General features: G+C 47.2%; 1 protein-coding gene across 1 annotated transcript in view; it reads left to right on the top strand.

Annotated features, from left to right (window-relative positions):
* The first annotated feature begins 1,647 nt into the window (after window positions 1–1,647).
* Window positions 1,648–22,181, top strand: part of LOC103166634 (Ig heavy chain Mem5) — a 42,953-nt gene continuing 22,419 nt past the window's right edge. Inside the window, exon 1 of the mRNA XM_039914617.1 lies at window positions 1,648–1,760. Within this exon, the coding sequence (XP_039770551.1) occupies window positions 1,648–1,760 (113 nt within the window). The remainder of the gene's footprint in view (window positions 1,761–22,181) is intronic.

The raw sequence follows: 22,181 nt of genomic DNA, 5'->3' as shown, positions 1-22,181 counted from the left end.
TTAATGATGTGCATATATCTATGATTCTATTTATCTATTTTGATGGTACTGAGGCCTGACTACGTGTTTTGTTTTGCTGTCTATCTCCCCCTTTTAGACTGTGAGCCCGTTGTTGGGCAGGGATTATCTCTATCTGTTGCCAAATTGTACATTCCAAGAGCCTAGTACAGTGCTCTGCACACAGTAAACGCTCAATAAATATGATTGAATGAATGAATAATAGGAGAAACTAGAGAGGACAGTGTCAGTGAAAACGAAGTTGGATAATGTTTCCTGGAGAAGGGGTTAGTCGACAGCGTTGAAGGGAGCTAAGAGGCCGTTTGATTTGGCAAGAAGGATTTTTGAGTGGGTGGTTTCCGTGGAGAAAAGGGGATGGAAACCAATTGGAGGGAAGCAAGGAGAGAATTGGAGGATAGGAACTTGAGACAGCAGGTGTAGACAACTTGCTCAAGGAGTTTGGACAAGGATGGAAGGAGGGAGAAGGGACAATAACTGGAGGGAGCTGTGGGGTCAAAGGAGGGTTTTTTAGGTTAGGGAAGACATGGGCATATTTGAAAGCAGTGGGGAAGAACCCACAATCCACCCACTCACTCCGCCCCTCTAATGCTAACCTTCTTACTGCACCTCAGTCTCATCTATCTCACTGCTGATCTCACACCCACATCCTGCCTCTGGCCTGGAACGTCCTCCCTCCTCAATTCCGACAAACAATTACTCTCCCCCACTTCAAAGCCTTAATGAGGGCACATCTCCTTCAAGTCTCCTTCCCTGCCTAAGCCCTTCTTTCCTCTTCTCCCTCCCTCTCTGCACCAATCTGACTCGCTCCTTTCACTCACCCTCCATCCCAGCCCCACAACACTTTATTTTATTTATATTAATGTCTGTCTCTCCCTCTAGACTGTAAGCTCCTTATGGGAAGGGAATGCTTCTACTAATTTTGTTATACTGAACTCTCACAAGTGCTGAGTATAAAATGCTCTGCATCCAATAAGTGCTCGGTAAATACTAATAATTGATTGATTAATTGATTGACTTTAGAAAGTGCAATCTAAATCTGAATGCAGAGCATCAGTAAGAGAAAACATAGGTAGTGGGAGTACATGACCCCTTCCAGAAGTTTGGATAGGAATGCAAGCAAAGAGTTAAGGTGATAGCTGGAGAGGGCTGTGAAGAGAAGAGAGAGCTCTTTAAGTATGGGGGAGAAGTGAGCAGGGTTGAAGGCAAAACACAAGCAGACATCAGAGAGTGAAAGGTTGGCATTAGCAGTGAGGGAGGAGAGGAGAGATGGGACCAATTGTTTTGGAGAGGTGAGAGGGGGTAGGATCAGAAGAGGTGAATTGACAGAGTAGGGAGGCCTCCTCTTGAGGAAAGGTTGGGAAGAAAGAGAAAGGTGAGAAGGTGGCTGTAGATTGGAGTGGGGGAGGAAGTGACAGGGGGACTTTCATAAGTTCATGCCTGCCTATTTCATAGTTACAATAAAGGAGTTGGCTAGGTCAAAGTAATTTCAAAATAATCTTGCAAGTAACTGTATACTGTATTATGTTAGGTAGCCTCTTTAGACAGAGAATATTTTTGAAGAAAATCCAAGTAACGTATCAACCTGCTCCAGGAAAATCCTTTAGCCAAATAAAGGTCTTCAGTGGAAACATGAATGTCATCATAAAATTCTATTACCCAGACCAAACCATGGGCAAAGAAGCAATGATAGACATGGAAGCAGAAAATCAAATCAAGCTGGCCAGCATGTTCATGTGGCAACAGTGAGGCTTCAAGTTTCAAATAAAAATGAAGTCCTACCCAGGTCTATAACTGTCCACTCTTCTCAATCAATCAATGAATCAATCAATCAAGTGTGCAGGGCACTGTACTAAGCACTTGGGAGAGTACAACACATCAATATAACAGACACATTCCCTGCCCACCATAAGCCTACAATCTAAAGCCTACAGATTCTTGAAAGCAATACAGAGTCATACAGAGTGAAGTCCTGGGACAATGTAAGCCTTCGGACATCGAAACTCTACACAGTCCAACATTGCTTCCCTGGGTGGCATAGGTGAGCAGCCTAATGACCGAGGCCTACCCAAACAGCTGCTGTAGGTGAGATGAGATTGACAGCAAGGAGGTCACTAAAGCAAAGGGGATAGAGGAAACATTTTTAGGATGTCATAAAATAAAGCTTCTGACAGGGTGACATCATTGTTAAAAAGTAACAGCTAACAAGGTGGCGATGGAATGGCACAGCACTGTGCAATCAAGAAAGGAGAGGCTCTTTATGAACCTCCTAGAAGAATGTAAGCCAATGTAGAAAAAAAAAATGGTGGTATTTGTTAAGTGCTTACTATGTGCAAAGCACTGTTCTAAGCGCTGGGGGATACAAAGTGATTAAGTTGTCCCACTTGAGGCTCACAGTTTTAATCCCCATTTTACAGATGAGGTAACTGAGGCACAGAGAATTTAAGTGACTTGTCCACAGTCACACAGCTGACAAGTGGCAGAGCCGGGAATCGAACTCATGACCTCTGACTCCCAAGCCCGGGCTCTTTCCACCGAGCCATGCTGCAACAGTGCTGAGAATTAAGCCAACCGCATGACAAAAATGTACTCAGTGTCTTCAGGAAGGGGGACACACATTGACCTTTTCAGCTTTACAAGCACTCATAAGTGAATTTCACTATCTAAATCATCTCCTTCAAAGAGCACCCACTCTTCCTCAAATGTGGGAGCTGCCTTGTAAAATCCACATTAAGAATAACTCACAGGCTATCATTCACCTACAGCGGTGCTTATGCGCTGCTTCTCTAAAGATTGATACCACTATGGCCCTCCAAACCAGCTGGATGGCTGGTAGAAAATTTCCTAAATTCCCAGGAGTCTTCCAGCTAAAATGTGTAAGAAAAAACACATGCTAGGGTTAGGGTAGAAGCGAGTGTGCAAAGGAGCACTCTATGTTCTGCTACAAGTTATCAACTTCCACTAGATGTCACTTCTGTTCCAAGTAACCTCAATCATCAAAATTCAGTTAACACATATAGCAATCACCACACACTTTCTATGAAAGCCTATCAATTTCCAGGCAAATGCTACTATTTTAAAATCCCTCCACCTCCTTTCTCATCCTTTCCCTATCCTTGGTCTGTATCTTGCAACAGCCAAACTAACTCTCTTCCCCTCCTCAAAGCCCTACTGAGAGCTCGCCTCCTCCAAGAGGTCTTCCCAGACTGAGCTCCCCTTTCCCTCTGCTCCCCCTCCTTTCCCCTCCCCCGACCTTCTGCTTCTTCCTGTTCCCCTCCCCTCAGCACTGTGTTCATTTGTATATATTATTTATTACCCTATTTATTTTCTTAATGAGGTGCACATCCCCTTGATTCTATTCATCTTGATGATGTTGTCTTGTGTTTGTTTTGTTCTGTTTTGCTTTGCTGTCTGTCTCCCCGTTTAGACTGTGAACCCTTCATTGGGCAGGGATTGTCTCTATCTGTTGCCGAATTGTCCATTCCAAGTGCTTAGTACAGTGCTCTGCACATAGTAAGCACTCAATAAATACTACTGAATGAATGAAATGAATGAATTGCAGGTAGGGTGAAGGGAGGAGATTAAAAGAAAAAAGAAGCATCAATTGCAGCAGCATCAAGAAAGTCAATCAATTAATCAGTCATATCCATTGACCTCTTATTGTGTGCAGAGTAGTGTACTAAGCACTTAGGAGAGTACTATGTAACAATATAACAGACACATTCCTTTCGCTCAAAGTCGTAGAGAAAGGGATTCAATTCATTCCTATTTAGTTAATCTGTCTGGTTTCTTTCTCTCACTCAATGTCAGTTATTCTGACTATTTCCTTCAACTTCAATGAGATCCCTATATATACTGACAGAGAGGATGTGTTTCATGTAATTAATAATGAAATTTGTTACCCATTGCCTTCCTCAAGCTCAAACTCTTTGGTAGAGAAGTGATTGCCAAACCACTTCCACCATGGAGCTAATCCCAGTCTTTACCCCAACCCTGGGTGCCCTGGGGTCCCCTCATGGAGCCTCTGCTGCCACAAAACACCTCCAGGCTGCCGTGATAATCTTCCTCACTCTTTCTGATCTCTCCCCATTTCCTTCTGGTCTCTCTCCACCCCATTCATCCCCATTACCCAAAGTGAGCTCCACCATCCAGAGGAGTTCCAAGCCATTTCAACCATAGAGCTAATGCCAAAACCTCCCCTGCCCCATCCTGTTCCTCCTCACTCCAGGTGATACAGATGGAGCTTTTACTCCCACGGGATGCTCCCAGACAGATGCAGCAATCCTCCTGTCTCCCTCTCTTCTCCCCTCACCTCCCTTCATCTCGGTAGCCCAAGGTGTGAGGCCCAGAGAAGGAGCTCTGAGCGGCTTCCACATTGAGCCAATCCCTTCCCCACACCCAGGTCCCCTCTTGTCTATAGCACCCCCTGAGGACTCACCCCCTGAGGACCTCACTAATGGGGCTGCTGGCTCCAAGGAGTACCACTGCAATGAGAGTGACCATCATGCCCTTCACACACAAACACACACACAACACACACACCAACAGTGAGGTGCCAAGATGTGTCACCAACCCAATCCAGGAATGCATCTCCCATAAATGCCTTGAGTTGCTGTGAGCACAGGAAACCTCCAGTCACCCCAATCCCCTCATTGCAGCCTGGAATTCACCCTAGAGCCCCTTGTTTCCCCAAAATCTTGGTATTGGGTGTGCACTGCTCTGCCCCCACCTCCAGGCCACATGGCTCCAAATGGAGGATCTAGTCACATGGTGGAGATCAAGAAATTGGCTTTGCGGTCATCAAGAATTACTACCACTCCCAGAGAGATGTAGCATAGAGAACACAGAGACAATAGCTCACTTCAAGTCAGACACCTTTAATCCTACTTCTTCCCAGGAAGTCTCGGCAAGTGACAGCCAGATTGGAAATTGAGCCCAAGCCACTTACATGGGTGGACTTTAAACACATCCACACATTTGCATAATCCTCCCCTAGCTGGCAACGTCAGCTCCCTTTGGCCTTCCCTGCCATGGGAGCAATCATTAGTCCCTGTGTACATTTGTGTTCTGCGACTTCTCGTCAGAAGTTGAGCAGGAAGTCGGCACCCCTCGCTCTCCAATGGTACCTATTCATCACTCTTAATTCCTCCTCCTTTGGTTCGTTGATCTCCACCACATGGCTCGATCCTCCATCTTGAACCCACATGGTCAGGAGGTGGTAAGTTCCACCTCCAAAATACTGAGGCATAGGGGAAATGCAGGGTGCTAGAGTCAATCCCACACTTCGATAGGGTGGGGGTTGGAGGTGTTCTGCAGTGGCATCAGCTCCAGGAGATACAGTGGGCTGTGTTCCAGACATGAAGGCACCTGAACATGGTGGAGATGCTTCACGGGGTGGGGGCGGTTCAGGCCCTTGGGTTGTACCACAGGTGAAAGGAGTCAAGGGGAGGAGGCAGTGGCCACTCAATGCTATGGGGCTCACCCTGGGACTGTGGGAATGACAAAGCAGCCTGGATCTCCCTCCCTACTTGGCAGAACTCAGATCACAGTTTAGAGGGGAGGGAGAGAAGGCAGTGGGGAAAAAACTGCCATGGCAGCAGAGCCTCCAAGGATGGGGCTCTACCGTAGAAGCAACCTTGGCCTCACCTCTCTGCCACAGAGCCCAAGCCTGAGGAGGAGGGCAAAGGTAACAACAAGTTCTTGCAGAGTTTGCACATCAGCGAGAAAGTTGGAGACATGACAAAGAGTGAAGAATTCATATCAGCAGAGACCGAGGGTGCTGATCTCCTACTCAACCTCCAGTGGGAAGCCACCAAATCCGATGGAGAGCTTGGGGTTCTTTCTCTCCTCCTCCCTAGTTCTGGTTGCTTGAATCTCCACTGGATAGACCCTGTGCCCCAAGTCCCCCCAGCACTCAGAAACTCAGGTAAGCAAAGGGTTAATAGTTCCAAGCCCTAGGGTTTCCCTTGCTTACTCACCACAGATGCAGTTGTATCTAGTTTGTGGTAATGGGTGAATTTAGGATTCATCTTTAATTCTTGTATCTACCCCAGGTCTTAGGATAGTTCTCAGCACATAGTAATCACCTAACAAATTCCATAAAGAAAAAAAAATTATAGGGCTAACCACCTAAATAATGAGGCCAGCATTTTCTCTCCTTCCTTCAGTGGTCTCTCTAAGGAAATTGTCACAGTCATGGCCCCAAGCCCCTCCTCCTCTTCAGGAGGGCAGAGGGAGCAGGGACACAATATTCCTAGATACTGAGACTATGGGGAAATTTTTCTTACACTCTGGGAATGGGAGAGCAGGGGGCAGGGTAAATTTTTTTTAATCTCCATTTTTTTCTACCTTCTTAGATTGTAAGTGCCTTGTGGACAGGGGCCATGTGCAATTTGCATGTTATTTGTAAATTCCCAAGTGCCTGGTGTAGTTCTATGGACTACTGAAGAAATGTCACAAGATCTCAGAGATGCCACCATCAACAAGTCGTCTACAATCGATGCCTAGAATTCCTTAACTCCCATTCTCTCCTAGACCCCCTCCAATCTGGCTTCCGTCCCCTCCACTCTACCGAGACTGCTCTCTCTAAGGTCACCCATGACCTCCTTCTTGCCAAATCCAATGGCTCCTACTCCATTCTGATCCTCCTTGACCTCTCTGCTGCCTTTGACACTGTCGACCATCCCCTCCTCCTCCATACCTTATCTCACCTTGGCTTCACGGACTCTGTCCTCTCCTGGTTCTCCTCTTACCTCTCTGGCCGATCATTCTCGGTCTCCTACGCTGGAGCCTCCTCCCCCTCCCATCCTTTAACTGTTGGAGTTCCTCAAGGGTCAGTTCTTGGCCCTCTTCTGTTCTCCATTTACACTCACTCCCTCGGTGAACTCATCCGCTCTCACGGCTTTGACTACCATCTCTACGCAGATGACACGCAGATCTACATCTCCGCCCCTGTCCTCTCCCCCTCCCTTCGGGCTCGCATCTCCTCCTGCCTCCGGGACGTCTCCACCTGGATGTCGGCCCGCCACCTAAAACTCAACATGAGCAAGACTGAGCTCCTCATCTTCCCTCCCAAGCCCGGTCCGCTCCCAGACTTCTCTATCACCGTGGATGGCACGACCATCCTTCCCGTCCCGCAGGCCCGCAATCTCGGTGTCATCATTGACTCGTCCCTCTCGTTCACCCCACACATCCTATCCGTTACCAAGACCTGCCGGTTTCACCTCTACAATATCGCCAAGATCCGCCCTTTCCTCTCCACCCAAACGGCTACCTTACTATTACGGGCTCTCGTTATATCCCGGCTAAACTACTGTGTCAGCCTTCTCTCTGACCTCCCTTCCTCCTCTCTCACCCCGCTCCGGTCTATTCTTCACTCCGCTGCCCGGCTCATCTTCCTGCAGAAACGATCTGGGCATGTCACTCCCCTTCTTAAACAACTCCAGTGGTTGCCTATCGACCTCCGCTCCAAACAAAAACTCCTCACTCTAGGCTTCAAGGCTCTCCATCACCTTGCCCCTTCCTACCTCTCCTCCCTTCTCTCTTTCTACCGCCCACCCCGCACGCTCCGCTCCTCTGCCGCCCACCTCCTCGCCGTCCCTCGGTCTCGCCTATCCCGCCGTCGACCCCTGGGTCACGTCCTCCCGCGGTCCTGGAACGCCCTCCCTCCTCACCTCCGCCAAACTGATTCTCTTTCCCTCTTCAAAACCTTACTTAAAAATCACCTCCTCCAAGAGGCGTTCCCAGACTGAGCTCCTCTTCCCCCTCTACTCCCTCTGCCATCCCCCCTTTACCTCTCCGCAGCTAAAACCTCATTTTCCCCTTTTCCCTCTGCTCTTCCACCTCTCCCTTCCCATCCCCACAGCACTGTACTTGTCCACTCAATTGTATATATTTTCGTTACCCTATTTATTTTGTTAATGAATTGTACATCGCCTCGATTCTATTTAGTTGCCATTGTTTTTACGAGATGTTCTTCCCCTTGATGCTGTTTAGTGCCATTGTTCTTGTCTGTCCGTCTCCCCCGATTAGACTGTAAGCCCGTCAAACGGCAGGGACTGTCTCTATCTGTTGCCGACTTGTTCATCCCAAGCGCTTAGTACAGTGCTCTGCACATAGTAAGCGCTCGATAAATACTATTGAATGAATGAATGAATGAACGCCATCTTTAAGAAGAAAGGCTAAAGATCAGATTGCAGCAACTATCGAGGTACTTCATTGTCATCCCTTGCTGGCATGGTCCATACCAGAAAACTTTCTTATTGGCTGCTAAAAAATATTGTCGACTGGTTGCTCTCAGACTTCCAATGTAGCTTCAGACCATAGCATGGCATAGCGGACATTTCATTTGCTGTGCATCAGATACAGGAACAGTGCAGGGAACAACTAACTGCAGGACCTCTTATTGGTTTTCATAGATCTTTCCAAAACATTTGTTACGATCAGTACATCTGTTCTCTGAAAACTACTAAACAAATTTGGCTGTCTTGCAGAGTTCATCAAGATTCTAATGGTATGTCTTCATAATGGTATAGCTGTCCTGATCAAAGCTGAAAGAGCCGTGTCTGAGACATTCTTCATCGTCAGGGGAGAAAGGTAGGGATGCCTAGTGGTTCTGGTTTTGTTACACCTGTTCTATGCAGCCATGTGGAGGATGCGCTAAGAAGATATAGATGTTAGAATACGTTTTAACATATCTGTGAAACTCTTCCAATTCAATAGACTTCAAGCATCATCCAAAGTCTTGGAAACAGTCATTCAAGAATGACTCTACAGCTAAGAATCCACATCCAAGAAAGTTTTACAATTGTAAATCACTTTGACGAATCACCTAGTATCTATGAACTGACAACAGAGGTCATGGATCAGCCTGCACCAGAGAAGCCACACACAATCAAAGTTTATATAGGCAACACAGAGGTAAGAACTGTGACAATTCTGCTATCTGGTAGCACACTGACCAATGATGCAGTGATAGATAAATAGAAAATAGAATCAATAAATCCTGAACATCTCTTCAGAGATTATCAGAGTAGGGCAGATATTTGGCATCAGGTTCTGGAGCAAACTAGAGGTCAACAGAGTTGTAGTACAACGAGAAGCAGCATGGCTCAGTGGAAAGAGCACGGGCTTTGGAGTCAGGGCTCATGAGTTCGAATCCCAGCTCTGCCACTTGTCGGCTGTGTGACTGTGGGCAAGTCACTTAACTTCTCTGTGCCTCAGTTCCCTCATCTGTAAAATGGGGATTAAGACTGTGAGCCCCACGCGGGACAACCTGATTCCCCTATGTCTACCCCAGCGCTTAGAACAGTGCTCGGCACATAGTAAGTGCTTAACAAATACCAACATTATTATTATTATTAGTATTGTCTAATCTTCTCTATGGCTGTAAGACCTGACCCCAACCAGGCACCACTTCTTGAGCATTTCTATCAGTGTCATTTACAGACTATACACAATATCAAATGGCAAAATAATATCATGAACATTGAACCTCTGGAATGCTGTCAGTCTCCTAGCATTTAAGGTATGTCCACCTCACCATAGGTACTCTGGGCGCAGAGAAGAATGAGCAGCAGCAGGATACACAAATGGAAAATTTAAATTGGAACCTGAAAACAGGGAAAGCAGAGGAAATGTTTTAAGGTCACGGTAAAATAAAGTCCCAGACAATATCAAACCCAAGATGAAAACTTGGAGTAAATTGCAAGGGCAGACCTGCATGGCACACTGCCATCAAGAAGAGAGTGGTTCTCTTTAAATAATAACTCTGAAAGGAGAGGAAGACAAGAAGTAAAAGAGGAAACAGCCACAGGCACTGCAAACATTACACCCAACAACACAGAAAGGGACAATCCTTTTTTGTGTGTTTAATATGGGCAGGACATGGGATCCCACATTAACTTTTTCAGGCGCACTGTCAATCATTGTTCAACTTTATCATCAGTGTCTTCTTTGAATATAAAAGACAATTACAAATAGATCTCTGCATAAAACAGGAGCACCATAAGTAATAGCAATAAATGACTGTATAAAAAAATAATATCACCTATAGAAGTACATCGGTCCAATGATATTTCCTCAGGCAACTAACAAAGGAGGTAGGCTGTTAATTGTAGTATTTGTTAAGCACATTCTGTGGTCTGTTTTAAGTGCTAGACTATGTACTAGATAATCAGGTTGGACATATACCCTGTTGCAGATGGGGCTCACAGTCTAAGAAGGAGAGAGAACAGATGAGGAAACTGAAGCACTGAGAAATTAAGTGACTTGCAGTAGGATATCCAGCAGACAAGTGGGAAAGCCAGGATTAGGACTCAGTCCTCTGACTCTCAGGTTTGTGTTCTTTCCACTGGTCATGTTGTTTCCCAAGGATTTCTGGGATAAAATGAAATCCTGGGCTTGACTTCTGGGTGGGTCACATAACCTTTCCATGTCTCAGTTGTTTTTTTAATGGCATCTGTTAAGCACTTACTATATTCCAGGCATTGTACTAAATGCTGGGGTAGACAAGCTAGTCAGGTTGGACACAGTCTATGTCGTACATGGGGCTCACAGTCTTAATCCCCATTTTACAGATGAGGTAACTGAGGCACAGAGCAGTGAAGTGATTTGTCCAAGGTCACACAGCAGACAGTTGGCAGACCTGGGATTAGAACCCAGGTCCTTCTGACTCCCAGGCCCATGCTCCAACCATTAGGACTCACGGTTTCTCAGTTTCCCTGTGTGCAATATGGGATTAATGCTGCCTGCTTTTCTCTTCCTCCTAGGACTGTTGTAAGGGCCAAAAATGACTGAAGTAATTGGCAAGGGCTTTGGAAATAGAATCACTAAATAAAATCATAGTATTACTATACTGATGCTCTGATTTTCTGACTGTTTCAGGGAAGGCCAAGGGCTAGAATCTCAGGGTTAGACCACAGTCAAGCCCATCAGAAGCTGAGGGTTTGAATTCAGTGAGAACATAATTTAGAATGAAAGAAGTCTATTCATCAGACCAGACCACCCCTGAGCCTTAGTAGGCTGCCATCACCATTTCTGCTGGGTAGGCCCAGCTTGGAAGTGACTGAGAATGAACTGGTAAAGAAATGTCTTGTCCTGGAAACTACTGCCCATGATTCACACAGATTTGTGTCAATTCTCAGGGTCTGTTTAATGAAGGAAACTGATACCCAATGGCAATTTTCAGAGCATTTTTACCTGAACCCATCCCCCATCTGCCCTCTCAGTGAGGTGTCATATGACCCCAGATACCTTGAGTGCCTCAATCCAGGAGGGTAGGGAGGTTTAGTGTTTGCTGTGTATCACTGTGATAACTGGGACCACAGTGAAACCTCCTTGGCAGGGCCCTGTGCAAAAACTAGCAGGTGAGAGAGGGTTCAGTATGCTTCCACTATAGCAGAGAACTCTAGGGCTACAGCTTAGTCAAGATACCATTTTGCCAGGCTTTACCCATCTCTCTCCCCAAACTGCAGCTGGACTGGGGGGTTATAGCGACCTCCCTGGACCTCATCCGCTTTCCCAGAAGATGGAAGAGAAGGGAGTTCCCTAACATAGTGGGTTGAGAAAGTGAGAGAAATAGAGAGACAGAGGGATAGAAAGACACAGAGAAAGAAAGAAAGCCTGTTAAACACAGAAGTAGAGAGAACAAGAGGCAGAGAATCAGTAATAGAGTCAGATCAGAACTAAGATTCCAAGAAGAACAGAGGTTCTTTCATCTCTTTCCCTTCCCATCCTTCTCTTTTCCTTCCTCTGAAGCTCATCTCATCCACCTCTACCGCCCACTCCAGTTACTAGTCACAGTCATCTCCCCCTCCCTAGGCCTCTTCTCCAATTATCACCATCCCCCAAGACCTCTCCTCCAACTTTCTGAACCATTTGATGCCTCTCCCACATTCCTTCTCCTTTATGTCATCCTGCATTGCTTCTTGGGGACTTCAATGTCTCTGATAATAATGTTGGTATTTGTTAAGCGCTTACTATGTGCAGAGCACTGTTCTAAGCGCTGGGGTAGACACAGGGGAATCAGGTTGTCCCACGTGGGGCTCACAGTCTTAATCCCCATTTTACAGATGAGGTAACTGAGGCACAGAGAAGTTAAGTGACTTGCCCACAGTCACACAGCTGATAAGTGGCAGAACTGGGGTTCGAACTCATGACCTCTGACTCCCAAGCCCGTGCTCTCTCCACTGAGCCACGCTGCTTCTCTGCTTCTCTCTGATGGCCTTTCCACTGATCATTTCCTCTCACTCCTCAACTGAATTGGCCTCATTCCCCACCCACCCCACCCACACATTTCAAGTGCTTAGTACAGTGTTCTGCACATAGTAAGCACTCAATAAGTACAATTGAATGAATGAATGAACTTGGGCACACATTTCATCTCATCAGCTCTAGTCACTGTAGTCCCTCTTCAACTCTGAAATTCCTTTGTCAGACCACAACCTCCTTACCTGCTTTCTCTCCCAAATACTCACAGTGCATAAATTCATCGTGTTCCTTCCCAGAGACTTCTTTTGAATCCCTCCAAAAACCTAAAGTTACCATGTCCCATTTGATCTCCATACCATACTACATTATCTTAATACACAAACTGACACTCTCAACACTGCCTTCCCTATTGAACTTTACAACTCCCTCACAATCTTACTCTTCCACCAATCTCACATCACTAACCCACAACTCTGGATGACCTCCAAGGTACATTTCCTCTGCTCCTGTGCTCAAACAGTGAGCACTGCTGGCAAAAATCCAGTCACCTGGTTCACCTCATTGATCTCAATTTATCCTCATTTGCTTTGACTTTGCCCTCTCCTCCAACTGTCAACAATACTTCTCCATCTTAATTTTTTATGGCATTTGTTAGGTGCCAAGTTCTAAGCACCTAAGGGGTAAATATACAAGATAATGAGGTTGGGCGCAATCCCTATCCCATGTGAAATTTACAGTATTAATCCTCATTTAACAATGAGGGAACTGAGGCACAGGAAGTGATGCAACTTGCCTAAGATCACAAGGCAGACAAGCGGTGGAGTTGGGATGAGAACCTAGGTCCTCTGACACTCTTTCCACTAGGCTAGACTGCTTCTCATGACTCTAGGTGACTTTCATTCCCACTGACCCCACAAGCCATTCCAAACATTTAACCTCCTCCTCAAATGTTCTATCCCCCAGTTCCTTATCTCATTACTAATAATTTAGACATATTCTTTATCAATAAATTGAAATCATTAGGTATGAATTCCCTAAAATCTTGCCTGCTCTTCTCCAGGGCCTCCCTCCTCCTGTGCCCTTTTTGAGTCTGTCAACTAACCCAGGAGGAGATATCTCACATCTCTCAAACTCTACCCCCTCCACCATGTCTTCATAACTAATTAAACACACACACCCTTTCTTCCTTCCCTAACCACCATCTTCAACCATTCACTCTCCAATGGCTTCTCCCCTACTAATTTCAAACATAGTCATGTAAACCCTGCCCTAAAGAAGCCCTCCCTTTTCCCTATGACTCCCTCCAGTTATTGTCCCATCTCCCTCCTACCATTCCTCTCTAAACTCCTTGCTTCTGTCTCCACTTCCACTCCTCAAATTCTCTCCGTGATTCCCTCCAATGTGGTTTTGCCTCCTTTCTCTCCTTGGAAACTGCCCTCTTTAAATCACCAGTGACCTTCTTCTTGCCAAATTTTATGGTCTCTACTCCATCCTTCTACCTTTAACACAACAGATCACCCCCTTTCCCCTAAATATTATCCAACTAGGGCTTCACTGTCATTGTCCTGTCTGGTTCTCCTATTTCTCTGTCCACTCCTTCTCAGTTTCTTTTACAGGCTCCTCCTCTACCTCTCACCATCTGACAATGGGCATTTCTCAAGGCTCAGTTCTGGGTCCCCTTTTATTTTTCAGTTACACCCACTACCTTGGAGAACTCATTAGCTCTAACAGGATGGCAACAGAACAGCATAGAGACACGCAGTCATGAAAGAGTGGCTTTCTTGAGCTGAATCTCCTAGAAAAACATAAGCTAATGTGGAAACAGCATCACTCCTGCCAACACACCCAATGGTACAATAAAAGATAGCCTTTGTGTGTGCACAGTGTGGTCAGGACGGGGGGACACACATTGGTCTTTTCAGCCACACAAGCAATCAACAGTGAACATCCCAGTCTAAAGCACCTCCTTTAAAGAGGACCCATTCTTCCTCTAGTGTGGGCGGTGCCTTCTTGTAAAATCCCACTTTAAGAATAATTCATTCTGTATTACTTACCCCATGTTCAAACTTACATGCTTACTCAGACCTGATTCTCTAAAAATTGATTCCATTGTGTGTTTCCAAACCAGTCAATTGCTGAAAGAAATTTTCCTAAATTCCTACCAATGTTCCATCTATAATGCAAAGTGAAAATACACATTAGGGTTAGGACACCACTGAGGGTGCAAAGAACTACTCTATGTTCAGCTACAAGTGGGCAATTTCTACTAGGTGTCACTTTTGTATTGAGTAACCTCATTTGTCAAAATCCAGTTGTTACCATCACATTTAGTAAGCATCATACTCTAAGAAAGCCTATTGATTTACAGGTAAACTACAGTATTTTAAAATTCCTCCACCTACTTTCCCATCCTTTCCCTTTTCTTTGTCCCTGTCTTGCATTACAGATAGGTTGGAGGGAGTAGACTGAAATAAAAGAAAGGGAAGCAGTGTGGCTTAGTGGACAGATCATGGGGAAGGGAGTCAGAAGGATGGGGGTGCTAATCCTGACTGCCAAATGTTTGCTGTGTGACCTTGGACAAGATATTTAACTCCTCTGGCCCTCAGTTTCTTCAACTGTAAAATAGGAAATTCCTGTATTCCCTCCTACTTAGACTGTGAGCCCCATGTGGAACAGGGGCTATGTCCAACCTAATTAACTTGTACTTATCACAGCACTTAGAACAGTGTTTGATACTTAGTAAATATTTAACAAATACTATAAAAAAGGAGAAAACAATAGTTCCAGCAGCATCGAGAGATTCAGTTCATTCCTATTCAGTTTAATTGGCCCAATTCATTTCACTCATTCCATGTGAATTATTCTATGCAGCTATATTCTTTTACTTCATTGAGATCTCCATATATATTAACAGGGAATATGCATTAATAAAGAATTAAATTTTTACCTCTTGCCTTCCTCGGGCTCAAGCCTAAGGAAGTAGCCCCTAGCCCTTTCCACCATGGAGCTGACTCAATAGTATAGTATTTATTGAGCGCTTACTATGTGCAGAGCACTGTACTAAGCGCTTGGAATGAACAAGTCGGCAACAGATAGAGACAGTCCCTGCTGTCTGACGGGCTTACGGTCTAATCGGGGGAGACAGACAGACAAGAATAATGGCAATAAATAAAGTCAAGGGGAAGAACATCTCATAAAAACAATGGCAACTAAATAGAATCAAGGCGATGTACATTTCATTAACAAAATAAATAGGGTAATGGAAATATATACAGTTGAGCGGACGAGTACAGTGCTGAGGGGATGGGAAGAGAGGGGGGAGGAACAGAGGGAAAGGGGGAAAAGAGGGTTTAGCTGCAGAGAGGGGAAAGGGGGGTGGTAGAGGGAGTAGAGGGAGAAGAGGAGCTCAGTCTGGGAAGGCCTCTTGGAGGTTAAGTAGGGTTTTGAAGAGGGGAAGAGAATCAGTTTGGCGGAGATGAGGAGGGAGGGCATTCCAGGACCGCGGGAGGACATGGCCCAGGGGTCGACAGCGGGATAGGCGAGACCGAGGGACGGTGAGGAGGTGGGCGGCAGAGGAGTGGAGCTTGCGGGGTTGGGCGGTAGAAAGAGAGAAGGGAGGAGAGGTAGGAAGGGGCAAGGTGATGTAGAGCCTTGAAGCCTAGAGTGAGGAGTTTTTGTTTGGAGTGGAGGTTGATAGGCAACCACTGGAGTTGTTTAAGAAGGGGAGTGACATGCCCAGATCGTTTCTGCAGGAAGATGAGCCGGGCAGCGGAGTGAAGAATAGACTGGAGTGGGGCGAGGGAGGAGGAAGGGAGGTCAGAGAGAAGGCTGACACAGTAGTCAGAGAAGCAGCGTGGCTCAGTGGAAAGAGCACGGGCTTTGGAGTCAGGGCTCATGAGTTCGAGTCCCAGCTCTGCCACTTGTCGGCTGTGTGACTGTGGGCAAGTCACTTAACTTCTCTGTGCCTCAGTTCCCTCATCTGTAAAATGGGGATTAAGACTGTGAGCCCCACGTGGGACAACCTGATTCCCCTATGTCTACCCCAGCGCTTAGAACAGTGCTTGGCACATAGTAAGCGCTTAACAAATACCAACATTATTGTTATTATTATTATTAGTCTAGCCGGGATATAACGAGAGCCCGTAGCGGTAAGGTAGTCGTTTGGGTGGAGAGGAAAGGGCGGATCTTGGCGATATTGTAAAGGTGAAACCGGCAGGTCTTGGTAACGGATAGGATGTGTGGGATGAACGAGAGAGATGAGTCAAGGATGACACCGAGATTGCGGGCCTGAGAGACGGGAAGGATGGTCGTGCCATCCACGGTGATAGAGAAGTCTGGGAGCGGACCGGGTTTGGGAGGGAAGATGAGGAGCTCAGTCTTGCTCATGTTGAGTTTTAGGTGGCGGGCCGACATCCAGGTGGAGACGTCCCGGAGGCAGGAGGAGATGCGAGCCTGAAGGGAGGGGGAGAGGACAGGGGCGGAGATGTAGATCTGCGTGTCATCTGCGTAGAGATGGTAGTCAAAGCAGTGAGAGCGAATGAATTCACCGAGGGAGTGAGTGTAAATGGAGAACAGAAGAGGGCCAAGAACTGACCCTTGAGGAACTCCAACAGTTAAAGGATAGGAGGGGAAGGAGGCGCCAGCGAAGGAGACCGAGAATGATCGGCCAGAGAGGTAAGAGGAGAACCAGGAGAGGACGTAGTCCGTGAAGCCAAGGTGAGATAAGGTATGGACCCCAGTCCCTATCTCATCCCCGGACACCCTGGGGTCCCACATGTGGAGCCTCTCCTACCACAAGACACCCTCAGGCTGCTGCAATAATCTTCACTCCTTCTCTTCTCCTCATTTCATCCCCATTGCCTAAGGTGAGCTCATCCATACAGAAGAATTCTGAGCCATTTAATAATAATAATGACTATGTGCCAAACACTGTTCTAAGCACTGGGGTAGATATAAGGTCACCAACCTGTCCCATGTGGGGCTCACAGTTTTAATCCCCACTTTACAGATGAGGTAGCTAAGGCACAGAGAAGTGAAGTGACTTGACCGAGGTCACACAGCAAAGTGGCAGAGGCAAGATTAGAACCAACATCCTCTGACTCCCAAGCCCATGCTCTTGCCACTAAGCCACACTGCTTCAACCACGGAACCAATGCCAGCACTCCATTTCCCCGGGCCTCCCCGACCCTAGGTGCCTTGGAGTCCCAGACATGGAACTGGTACTCCTGTGGGATGCCCCCAGGCTGACATAACAATCTTTCTGGCTCCCTCGTTTCTCTCCTCACCTCCCTTCATTTCCATAGCCCAGAGTGAGCTCTGTGGGACAGAGAAGGAGCTCTGAGCTGCTTCCATGTTGAGCCGTTGCCCTCACTCCATCCAGCTCCAGGTCCCCCCTTATTGACAGCACACCCTGAGGACTTCACTTTGTAGAGCTGCTGCCTCTATGATGCACTAATGTAGTGCGGGAGCCTAGTCCCATGCTCGCCACTCTCCCTAGCTCCCACCTCATCACTCGTCCCGGCATCCAGCTTCATTGCAAGGCTCAATCCAAGGACTCAGAACCATCACACCCTTCTCACAAACACATCCACATCCCAACAATGATGTGCTAAGATGTGCTCCCCAACACTGTCCTAAGAATACAACCACACAGCAATGACTGGGAGTCACTGTCACCTCAGGAAAACTCCAACCACCCCACTCCCTCATTTCTGCCTGGAATTGACCCTAGTGCCCCATGTTTGGAGAAGCAGTGTTGCTCAGTGGAAAGAGCCCGGGCTTGGGAGGCAGAGGTCATGGGTTCGAATCCTGACTCTGCCACTTGACAGCTGTGTGACTGTGGGCAAGTCACTTAACTTCTCTGTGCCTCAGTTACCTCATCTGTAAAATGGGGATTAACTGTGAGCCTTACATGGAACAACCTGGTTACCCTGTATCTACCCCAGCGCTTAAAACATTGCTCTGCACATAGTAAGTGCTTAACAAATAACAACATTATTAACATTATTATTTCCCCAAAACCTTGGTTCGACTGTGCACCTCCCCCACCCACCCTCTGGACTACATGGATTCAAGATGGCAGATCTAGTGGAGAAGTTAGAAGTTCTTGAGGATTTCCATATTACTAGGAATGATGGAAGAGAAACCAGGAATGGGCTGAATGTATTAAAACTCTTCAGCAGCCATGTACTCCTGGGAGGGAGAAAGATTAAAGGTGGCTGGCATGGAGCAGACTGTTATCTCTATCTTCTATGCCATATTTCTCTGGGAGTGGTAGCAAAATCCATTTACACTTTGGTTGGTCTTCCTCTTATCTCCTCTCTTCCCTTAATCTGAGTCTGGCTTTGCTGGTTGGGGATGTTTCTCTTCTTCTCTCTAGCTTTGATTGTTTGAGTCTCCACTGCCTCACCCTGTGCCCCAAGCCCCTGAAACTCTGAAACTCAGGCAAGCAAAGGTTTAATGGTTCCAAACCCTGGAGTTTCCTATGCTTTTCACCGCAAATGCAGCTGTTCATGGTTTGTGGTGAGGGGTGAATTTAGGATTCATCTTTAATTCTTGCATCTACTCCCAGCTCTCAGTACAGTGCTCAACACAGAGTGATTGCCTAAGTGGCAGAGTCAGGATTAGAACCCAGGTCCTCTGACTCCCATGCCTGTGATCTTCCCACTAGATTGTGCTGATTCTCATGGAACTCTGGGAGACAAAGGCCTGAGATCAATGCCAGGACCATCCATACAACCTCTCCATGTCCCGTTCTTTTTTATTTCTGTTTTTTATGGTATTTGTTAAGCACTTACTATGTGCCAGGCATTTTACTAAGTGCTGGAGTAGATAATAATAATAATAATGTTGGTATTTGTTAAGCGCTTACTATGTGCCGAGCACTGTTCTAAGCGCTGGGGTAGACATAGGGGAATCAGGTTGTCCCACGTGGGGCTCACAGTCTTAATCCCCATTTTACAGATGAGGGAACTGAGGCACAGAGAAGTTAAGTGACTTGCCCACAGTCACACAGCCGACAAGTGGCAGAGCTGGGATTCGAACTCATGAGCCCTGACTCCAAAGCCCGTGCTCTTTCCACTGAGCCATGCTGCTTCTCTGAGCCACGCTGCTTCTCTGTAGAAGACATAAGCTAACCAGATTGGACACAGTCTATGTCCCACATGGGGCTCACAGTCTTCATCCCCATTTTACAGATGATGTAACTGGGGCACAGAGAAGTGAAGAGTTGCCCAAGAGTGCACAGCAGACAAGTGGCACAATTAGAATCTAGGATCTTACAACCCCCAGGCCCATGCTATATCCATTGGGACACACACTTCCTCAATTTCCCCATTTGTAAAATGGGAAGAATGATATGTGCCTTTCTTTACCTCTTAGGTTTGTTGCAGGGACAAAAATGATCTAAGTAAGTAGAAAATGCTTTAGAAATAGACTCACTAAATAAAATCATAGCATTATTACACTGAACCTCTGACTTTCTGACTGCTGCAGGAAAGGCCAGGGGCTAGAATCCCTGGGGAAGACCAAGGTCAAGGTGTGAGATGGCAGAGCTGTGGAGCTCCATTGTCCATCATAAGATGAGGGGATAATAATGATAATGATTATTATGGTATATGTTAAGCGCTTACTATGTGCCAAGCACTGCCTCAGGAGAAGCACCCACCTTCCTCGGCTCAACCCTCTGCAATTACAATTGTCCAGGATGGCAGCATCCCCCCACCCTCACTTCCATAAAGCTAAAAATGGTACCCGACTTTCCCAAGGATGGAAGGGGGACTGACTCCTTGGAACATCCTGACACCCTCTGGGCTCTCTCAAAGTGATTTACCTCCTGGTGGGGTCAGAAGGTCCCAGGTAGCAATCCTTCAGGTCTTCTCCTACCTCATCTCCGCCTCTGGCTCTGTCTTCGACCCAACCCACCCACCCAGGAGCTGACATGCCCACGTCTCCCCCATCCTAAAAAAACCCGCTCTTGACCCCACTTCCCCCTCCAGTTATCGTCCTATCTCCCTACTACCCTTCCTTTCCAAAATCTTAGAACGAGTCGTCTACAATCAATGCCTAGAATTCCTTAACTCCCATTCTCTCCTAGACCCCCTCCAATCTGGCTTCCGTCCCCTCCACTCTACCGAGACTGCTCTCTCTAAGGTCACCCATGACCTCCTTCTTGCCAAATCCAATGGCTCCTACTCCATTCTGATCCTCCTTGACCTCTCTGCTGCCTTTGACACTGTTGACCATCCCCTCCTCCTCCATACCTTATCTCACCTTGGCTTCACGGACTCTGTCCTCTCCTGGTTCTCCTCTTACCTCTCTGGCCTATCATTCTCGGTCTCCTGCGCTGGAGCCTCCTCCCCCTCCCATCCTTTAACTGTTGGAGTTCCTCAAGGGTCAGTTCTTGGCCCTCTTCTGTTCTCCATTTACACTCACTCCCTCGGTGAACTCATCCGCTCTCACGGCTTCGACTACCATCTCTACGCAGATGACACGCAGATCTACATCTCCGCCCTGTCCTCTCCCCCTCCCTTCAGGCTCGCATCTCCTCCTGCCTCCGGGACGTCTCCACCTGGATGTCGGCCCGCCACCTAAAACTCAACATGAGCAAGACTGAGCTCCTCATCTTCCCTCCCAAGCCCGGTCCGCTCCCAGACTTCTCCATCACCGTGGATGGCATGACCATCCTTCCCGTCCCGCAGGCCCGCAATCTCGGTGTCATCTTTGACTCGTCCCTCTCGTTCACCCCACACATCCTATCCGTTACCAAGACCTGCCGGTTTCGCCTCTACAACATCGCCAAGATCCGCCCTTTCCTCTCCACCCAAACGGCTACCTTACTATTACGGGCTCTCGTTATATCCCGGCTAGACTACTGTGTCAGCCTTCTCTCTGACCTCCCTTCCTCCTCTCTCGCCCCGCTCCGGTCTATTCTTCACTCCGCTGCCCGGCTCATCTTCCTGCAGAAACGATCTGGGCAGGTCACTCCCCTTCTTAAACAACTCCAGTGGTTGCCTATCGACCTCCGCTCCAAACAAAAACTCCTCACTCTAGGCTTCAAGGCTCTCCATCACCTTGCCCCTTCCTACCTCTCCTCCCTTCTCTCTTTCTACCGCCCACCCCGCACGCTCCGCTCCTCTGCCACCCACCTCCTCGCCGTCCCTCGGTCTCGCCTATCCCGCCGTCGACCCCTGGGTCACGTCCTCCCGTGGTCCCGGAACGCCCTCCCTCCTCACCTCCGCCAAACTGATTCTCTTTCCCTCTTCAAAACCTTACTTAAAAATCACCTCCTCCAAGAGGCCTTCCCAGACTGAGCTCCTCTTCCCCCTCTACTCCCTCTGCCATCCCCCCTTTACCTCTCCGCAGCTAAAGCCTCATTTTCCCCTTTTCCCTCTGCTCCTCCACCTCTCCCTTCCCATCCCCACAGCACTGTACTCGTCCGCTCAACTGTATATATTTTCGTTACCCTATTTATTTTGTTAATGAATTGTACATCGCCTCGATTCTATTTAGTTGCCATTGTTTTTACGAGATGTTCTTCCCCTTGACGCTGTTTAGTGCCATTGTTCTTGTCTGTCCGTCTCCCCCGATTAGACTGTAAGCCCGTCAAACGGCAGGGACTGTCTCTATCTGTTGCCGACTTGTTCATCCCAAGCGCTTAGTACAGTGCTCTGCACATAGTAAGCGCTCAATAAATACTATTGAATGAATGAATGAACCCCATGAGGAGCCTCAGCCATCTCCCCTTTGCCTGGAACACTCTTGGGCCCGGAAGTCAGAGGACCTGGGTTCTCATGCTGGCTCTGCCTCTTGCCTGCTGTGTGACTTTGGGCAAGTCACTTCAATTCTCTGAGCCTCAGTTTCCTCATCTGTAAAATAGGGATTAATTAGCTGTTCTCCCTTCTGTTTACCCTTTAATGCCCTGTGTGACAGGGACTGTGCCTGACCTTATTATCTTG

This window comes from Ornithorhynchus anatinus, chromosome 2, assembly GCF_004115215.2.
Source record: "Ornithorhynchus anatinus isolate Pmale09 chromosome 2, mOrnAna1.pri.v4, whole genome shotgun sequence".
NCBI lineage: Eukaryota > Metazoa > Chordata > Mammalia > Monotremata > Ornithorhynchidae > Ornithorhynchus > Ornithorhynchus anatinus.
This window is presented reverse-complemented; position numbering and strand designations above follow the sequence as displayed.